The sequence below is a fragment of the Apteryx mantelli genome, chromosome 2 (assembly GCF_036417845.1).
Source record: "Apteryx mantelli isolate bAptMan1 chromosome 2, bAptMan1.hap1, whole genome shotgun sequence".
Classification (NCBI taxonomy): Eukaryota; Metazoa; Chordata; class Aves; order Apterygiformes; family Apterygidae; genus Apteryx; species Apteryx mantelli.
The window spans coordinates 116204430-116212505 of record NC_089979.1 but is presented as its reverse complement, the minus strand read 5'-3'; the positions used below and the strand labels follow the sequence as shown (position 1 = coordinate 116212505).

At 41.1% G+C, this 8076-nt stretch overlaps 1 protein-coding gene across 1 annotated transcript; it reads right to left on the bottom strand.

The window, feature by feature from the left end:
• Positions 1-3799: 3799 nt before the first annotated feature.
• Positions 3800-4813, bottom strand: NEUROD6 (neuronal differentiation 6). Its single transcript, XM_013948131.2, has one exon. The coding sequence runs from the start codon at positions 4811-4813 to the stop codon at positions 3800-3802; it is 1014 nt and encodes a 337-aa protein (XP_013803585.1).
• Between the last annotated feature and the right edge of the window lie 3263 nt (positions 4814-8076).

Genomic DNA, 8076 nt, shown 5'->3' with positions numbered 1-8076 from the left:
TGGAACATGATGTGTAGTATCTTTTCCAGTGTTTTTATTAGTAAAACAAAAGTATTTTTTTGCTTGCCCTGGTCTGACTACTTTGGACATCTTTTTATGCCCCCCTGTTGGAAATAGGATATTAGGTTAGATGGATGTTTAATGTGAGCTGGTCAGCCATTCTTATATTCTTATATAATTAGTACATTTCTGATACCATAAAAACATCCAATGCTTTAAAAATCTTACTAAAATATTAGTCTGGGAAATAATACATGGCAAAGAGTCCCACTGTGTAAAAACAAAAGAACCACCCCCCCCACACACACTGATGAAATAGCTTTTCTTCTGTCAGCTTTGGGGTTCCCACCTTTAAATTTGACAGAAGGCTTTATTACCCTTGTGCTAGAGGACAGGGGAAAAAAGAAACTTCTCACATAATTTTTCTAGAGCAGTTGCTATTTTACATATTTTTATCCTCAAGGAAGCAAAGGCAGTTAAGAGGAGAACAAGACAAGCAGAAATGAGCAGCTTTGTTTTGCTGTATGAATGGGGTTGAAAGGAGACAAACCTTATAACATGGAGATTGGCTAAAGAAACCTGCTGGTATTTGTGCCTGTGGGATTAAAGCATTAGAACCTTCTTGCTGCTTGGATTTGTTCTCTAAAATAAAGCAACTTCAAAGGCTTTTATAAATCGCTTAAGAGCTCAGAGCCCTCATGTTCTGTGACTGGCCAGCTAAAGAGCACAGAAATGTTTCTGTCTGTTGAACGTGTGAAAGAGAAGGTATGTGAGAGAGCCTGTGTGCAAGGGTATTCCCTATCTCAGTATCTCTAAATATTCCATAGCCTCCCAGACAGGAAATATCATTTTTTTATGCTGTCTCAATATTTTTCTATGACTTGCTCTATTATTTATTCTGGACTGGCTTTCCAATTTGCAGTGCCCTGAGCAAGTGTGGTGTCCGCCTTGAGCTACCAGAGGGGGAATCTGGCTGTGAATTGCCTCCCCATCTGTCATGGAGCGAGAGAAAGATCTGAACTGGCAGTGATTTTTTTTTCCTCCCTTCCTCTTGGTTCTGCTGCCAGAAGGGGAAATTGGAACTGGCCCATGAGTTATTCAGTTAATATAGGGCCACAGAGCTGGAGACTCCCAGACTGCAGAGCCTGAAGTGCTGACACCCCCTTGGGTGCCTGCTAAATATATTGTGACAGGCATCTAGTTCCCTTGGTGCAGAACTTTACAGCTGCTTTGTCGCTTCCTTCTCGACTTACGCAAACGCACCCTTCCCCAATTCGGCAACGCTGCTGTTGCGGGCTGCATGCTCTGAGGTGCTCGGCAATGTTTCAGCCTCCTGGAGGAGGCTTGTCTTACAGAGCTTCACTGGATAAGTTTTCTGCTAGTGCTCAGTGGGAGAACCCCTCCACCCCCACCCCAGTGGATCACTTGCTCCTGGGCTCACTTGCCTGTAGCTCCTTGTGATATATTGATATCTTTTTGTAGTTTCTCCTTTGCAACTCTGTGCTGAGAACTGCAGGCTTTCTTCTCCTTGACCAGCTTCTTTTCCCTTCTACGTTTGCCTTTTGCCTGCCCATATTTTGCTGTTATTCCAAATTACCTGATATTTAGCAAAAGGAGTTTATTTTACCCGATTCTCTCATTCTCTTTTCCAAACCTCTGCCGTATTCAGTGCGAAACACCTGGGGATGCTTTTGAGCTGACAGTCATCATCATCATCTTTGTCATCATCTCATCCATGGCAGAAAACTGCTGCCTGCACCTTGTGCAGTTCCCAACAGGTGAAATAATCTTGAACCACCCCCCTGAACCATGGATCAAGACTCTGTTTCCAGAATCTGTTTTGGACCTGATATTTGTGCCTAGAGAGGATGTTATTCAAGCAAACTCCCATGTCTAGCACTCACACCTTGCAGGTTTGGGAGCACTTAATCCTTGATCCAAATTTTGTGCCTTGGGTCCCTCTCCAGTTTTTGGGATAGCCCTGTCTGACTTAGAAGAGATGGACCTCAGGCTGGTTTGTCCTGCATGAGTTACTTCTTGATGGTGCAGACTATTTACAAGAAGTTCTACCTGTGAAATTAGGTACAAGACAAATTATGAGGAAAAATCAGCCTGTCCCCACTTTGTCGAGCTGCATAATCGAGGGAGGGTCTGAGGTTCGTGTGTCATTAACAAACGGTGACCCAGACAGTGATTCAGCCTGTGGTCTCTGGCATTTTTAAATGCAGTTATAAAAACTGATTCTCGGCTCATTCACAGTGTAGCATTTTGGTCCTCGAGGTGAATGCTTGTCAGGTAGTTGTTATTCACCCCTCCAAATTAAGAGGTCTTGCTTGCTAACAGATTTAAAGTCTGTTGATTTTTCAACCCAGTTGTTCACTCCTTTTGTCACTTGTGTAGTTATGTGGAAATAGCCCTTAGCAATTAGAAAAAGACTGAAGCTCAGTTGAGCTCTACTCTGTTGAGGTGTGAGTGTCCATGCAGACTTTCTGCATGTGCTTAACTTATGTGGTTTGAAAGCACATCTGCAGTTCACTGATACTGTTGTTATTAGCAAAGACTAAGTTTAGCAGTGACCAGGGAGTCCTCTTTTTCGTAGCTGATGCACTTGCCTAACTCCTGCAGCACTCCACACGCCAGAGTTTAAAGGCAATTAGTGACCTATGTGTTCAGTCAGAGCCCTTCCCGTATGAAATTCAGCGTTTGCATTTTGTTGAGTTTAAAGTTACCTACTTCCTCTAATCAGTATTTCATTTAGCACATAACAAGCATACAGCTGCTTCTGAAAATGGTGCAAGGTTCACCCTGGTAATTCATGATTTCCATCCCCAAATGCAAGCGCTATGGGAGTGCAGGCAAGAATGCTGTGTAGGCAAGACCAAAGGCAGCTGTATACTGTGAAATAATAAGTATCAGGCAAAATACAGTATCACAGCTAATAGATGTATTTTAAAAGTGGAAACATCTATGTTTAATTGCATTTAAAATACGTAGTGAGAAACCACAGTTATACATTGTTATAACAAACCTTTACATCTGAAGTCAGAATAATACAAAAAAGTGCTGATTATATATGGTCAGAATAACTGAGGCAAAATTTTGACAACATCTTCTAAAATATTAGCATGTGGCCCCTGCCAGCAACACTCTAAAGGTCAGGTTAAATAATCTCAGTGGCGATCACTGGTTTTCTGTAGCTTACCCAAAAAACAACAACCAAAAAAACTGCTTTTTTTTTTTTTGCATAGCTTTCAATATTGCTGCACTCTCACCTCTGCATATTGCAAGCCCATCTCAGTTCTGAGATAATTTCTTTAAAGTTCTGAATATCTTTTTAAATTCAGTTCTCCTCAAATACATAATATATAATTTCTACCAATTATAAATACATCATTTTTATTAATCTGATTTCAATAACATGCATTTGTATAATTACTGTACAATCAAAATAGACATTGACTTTACACAGTGTGTATGCTTTTATTTCAGTGATATTGTTCAGACACACTGCTCAACAAATCAAGCAAATAGGAAAATAAAAAGGAAAAAAAAGGAGGGGGAATAACCTCTGGAAGGAAACATAATCTCACAGTGTTTACAGACAAAAAAATGAAAGGAAAAATACTTATCAGAAAAAGGATTTATTAATACATAGAAAATCCCCACAATAGTTGAAGCACACTTTAGAAACTAGTAAACACGTTAAATAGGGTTGTGCCAATTACGCAGTGCCCAAGCATCTGCTTGCTCTTAATTAGATGGGGAGGTGAATGACCACTGTTTATTTTCATTTTCCTCATTAATTATGAAAAACTGCATTTAATTCATCTTGCATGGTGAGAGACTGGCTGCGCAGATGTAAGTCGTAAGGGAAGTGGCTCTCTGTAGGCAACCTGAACATCGAGCTCTGCCCAAGGGGACCCCTGGGTGGCACTGCACAGTAATGCATGCCGTAATTGTAATTTTTGCCATAGTCCAAGCTTTCTTCTTGCTTCAGGGAAAATATCCCATTATAGTTAATTGGGGGAGGACTTAAGGGACCTTCAAACTGTGGGCTGGCACACTCGGGGGAAGTGCTCTCATAGAAGGACTCGTAAGCACTGCAGTAATTGTAGGGTTTCATGGACTTGGCGTTGTCGAGAGTCCCATGCCCCGGGGGGGTGCCGAGCTCAGGGCTGTGGTAGGGGGGGTAGAAGGTGGAGTAGGGCGACCTGGCATGGTGGGCACCGTCGCTTGCCTGGCCCATCAGGAAGCTGCGGGCGTTCAGCTGCAGGCATCCTGCCACCAAGTTTGTAGTCGGCTGGGACAGACCCTTGCACAAGTTTTGGACGAACGTGAGCAGGTCGGGTCTCTTGCCAATTCGCAGGATTTCGGAAAGAGCCCAGATGTAGTTTTTGGCCAGTCTTAAAGTTTCTATTTTGGACAGTTTTTGTGTTTTAGAATAGCAAGGGACCACTTTCCTTAAATTGTCCAGGGCATCGTTAAGGCCGTGCATCCGGTTTCTCTCCCTAGCGTTGGCTTCTTGTCGCCTGAATTTGATCCTTTCCATTCTTATCTTGCTTGTCTTTTTTTTCCGAAGGCCCCTTCTCCTTGGCAAACCGTTCTCATCCTCCTCTTCTCTCTCTTCCTCTTCCTCCTCTTTTTCCGTGTCTTCTCCAGGAGATCTTTTAATATTCTTGCCTCGGAGTACAATCTGCTTTGAAAAGCTTTCTGGACTCTTCATTTGCTTTTGGTCATCACTTTCTCTGGAAAACTTTCTGCACATCTGGGATTCTGGCATTACAACAGACTCATCAAATGGTAGTGTTAACATGGTTCTACAATCTTAAGTTACCTGAAAGAACGCCAGCACAATATTTAAATATTTCCATTTATAAAGTTTACAGACTTATACACACATCCTCATGCACCTTTTGTTTGTCTATGTGCACGCTCTATGCGTTTGTGGGCATATGTGTGTGTACAAAACTGCACAATCTACATTTCTCTCATAAAATGCCAATTGCAATTGCCTTTTTACATGCTTGCTTATTAAAAAAAAAAAAAGCTGCCCAGAATTTTAAAATCACTTGAAACAGTCAGGTTCTTGTAACTAAAAAAGCCACATTTCTTACAGATAAGTAGAGAGTAAATCAATGTTTAAAATGTAGAGTTAACTCCCTGCCCATTTATCTTATTTTTAAACAAGCCCTTCGAACCCTCACCGCCATGGAATTCAAAGAAATACAAAACATGATAAAGCAATACAGAAATTTCATTAATCTAAATTCCCCTGGGTGAAAAAATGAGGAGAGCGAGAGCAGTCTTAAAATTGAAAAGTGCCATATCTCTATTAACTGATAGTTAAATATTTTAAAATCACTTTTTGACTTATATTTTGAAGCTTTTTTCCCCTCCACATTTGCTCTCTGGTGAATCAAGATTTTAAACTCCAGTAAGTTAGTGGGTGAGGAAAAAAAAAATTAATGGACTCCCCCCCCAATTATTTACTTCATTTTTAATTATGTTACTAATAAGATTTTTTTCTCTAATGGTTAGTGTGAAACTATATATTACACATTATTTCTTTCATTTTAAAACAAAAAGCAGGACTTGTCTAATCCTAAACATATTCAGATTAGAGTTAGGAAATAAAATCTCTCCAACTCTTTTCTTTCTTTCCCCCCAGCAAAAATTCCAAATCCTATAATATATTTTGGTTAGAATTAACTTATTTTCTTTTTCTTTTTTTTTCCTTCTTCCTCCTTTTTTTCTCCCCCATGAATTGGGGGGGAAAATTCCCTGTACGCTATAGCAGTGTTTATGTTCTGCAAGGTTCAGACGTCTCCCTCCAGCTAATATCTGACAGGAAGGGTCTGTGGATTCTGCCTGCAATAGTGCACGTGTGTTCAGAATCCAGAATGAAATGGGAAAATAATTTCCTTTTCAAATTATTTTGCTTTTGTTTTCAGTTTGAGAGCAGCAGATACTTGGATCCATAGTCCTCAAAAAGACAAGCAAAAACGAATGCAGGGACTTTTTAACAGAACAAAACTAAACAAAAACCCCAATAAAAGACTAACTCTCTCAGTATTGTCTACACACTTGCAATATTACATAATACCAATGAAAGTATGCAATTGCATCAGAAGAATAAAATGTTAGGAGGAGTTAGTAGACAGTAAATAGCATACATAAAATACAAGACAATGATACTGTATCTTTAAACACTTGCATGCACACCCAGCACCAACTGAAATATATCTTTATTTGTATTACCTTAGCTTTTTATTTCATTCAACAATCAGTTTTCATTTTTTGCCTTCCAAATCTTTTCAGTCTGAATGTCGCATCGTCTCCTGGAGTCTAGATCTGTGTGTATCTGCACTATCTCATTGATCTCTAAAAAGTGACATTGATGCCAACTGCCAGAGCTGGTACCCATGCCATCTGCTAGTGACGTCACGGGGCAGAGAAAACCACGTGAGCCTTTCTCCTGGGACCTTCATTCTGCACTGATCATCTGGCATCCCTCTAAGTGGGTACCAGCATTCATGTATCAACACAGAAGGTTAGACTGATAGGGGGAAAAAAAAAAAAAAAAAAAAAGGAAAGAAAGAAAGGAAAAAAAAAAATCTGCACCAGCATTTCACATATAGGAGGTGCATTTCTACTGGAGCTGCTTCTTTTTAGCAGCCTCGCTGCACGCATAGACATGCCAACGCTTGGTGCTCTCCCTGCCTACAGGTACAACTGCCCTGTAGTTGTTAATATGGTGTTGTTTATAGGGAAAGTGCTGCCTTGGATCACTCAGAGTCCCTGCTGTGCACCTGGTACCCAGAGAAAAAAGCAAGGAAGGGAAAGCAGCAATCGGGAAGTGATGCTGGTGCTGTCGCACATGGCACGGTCACAAAAGTAGTTCTTGTTCGATGCCTTTTGCGAGCGATTTTGGGGTGTTTTATTTATTTATTTATTTTTTAAGTGCAGTGTGTTGCCCCAGCACACACAGTAACAGAAGCGAATCTCCTGCGGGCTCAAAGAAATCTCTTCATCGTTTTCTTCAGTGTTTTTTGACATTCCCCTGCAAAAAGGAGTTTGAGGGAAAGCTGGAAGTACACTGTGAAGATTTAATGAATGTCACCCTTTTTCGGGAAGGAGCGGGGTGCCGTGCAGCCCCAGACACGTGCACACACCCCCGTTTGCTCAGCCCCTTCCTACCCCCGTGCAGTGCCACGCGGAGGCACCTGCTCCCTCCGGGAAACGCTTTTGCAGCCATAACTCGGGGGAATCAAAAAAAAATCCCCCCCTTAGCCTTTTCTCTGTGTGCCTGGCCTTTTTGCGAACATTTCCCTTAAATCTCTTAAAAACCGAGGTCTTTGGGAAATGCATCCTTCCTCCTCCTAAATCCTTTCTTGCCACTTGCCTCTTTTCCCACTCCTTTCTTCGTGCCCTTTTCCATGCCGGGCGTCCCCTCTTCCCATCAGCTGCCTCTCCTGTACTCTCTGCTCTTTCTCCCTTAACCCTTTTGTCTCTCTCAACAGACAAGAAACTGTTAAATGGAGCTGACGAAGCCTCTCCGCTAAGCCTTGGCATGGAGCTTATGGCAAGCCCCACCTTGGGTTTTTAGGAGTGGTGTGTCACGTCTAGGCACTAGCAAGAGAGTTGCAGGGAGAATGTGTCATCTTAGGAGCATTTTTTAAAAGTTTGCTTTTATTATTATCACATATCACTGCTTTTTAGGGACCAAGTAATCTCTATTTTAAAAAGTGAGAGACTGAGTATGCTTTTAGTATTAAAATAATCCCTGGCAGAGCTGCTATTGTTATGGGTCTGTGACAGCGTTTTCATTATAAATCCTGTTTTTGAAGGGTTTATAACTCATCTGCTTTAATTCACATTGGGCCCAAGCTTGGCATTAATGTTCTCAGCCCCGATCCAATTATTTTGTTTTCACAAAGTTTCATTTAAATCTGTTTGAACATTTTTTGATTAAAAAAAGAGGCGGCAGCAAAATGTGTGTGTGGAGGGTGTATTATGTGTGTGTATGTGCTTAATTTTAGGGACTCTCACTTAAAAAGAAAAGAAAAAAAAAAGCCT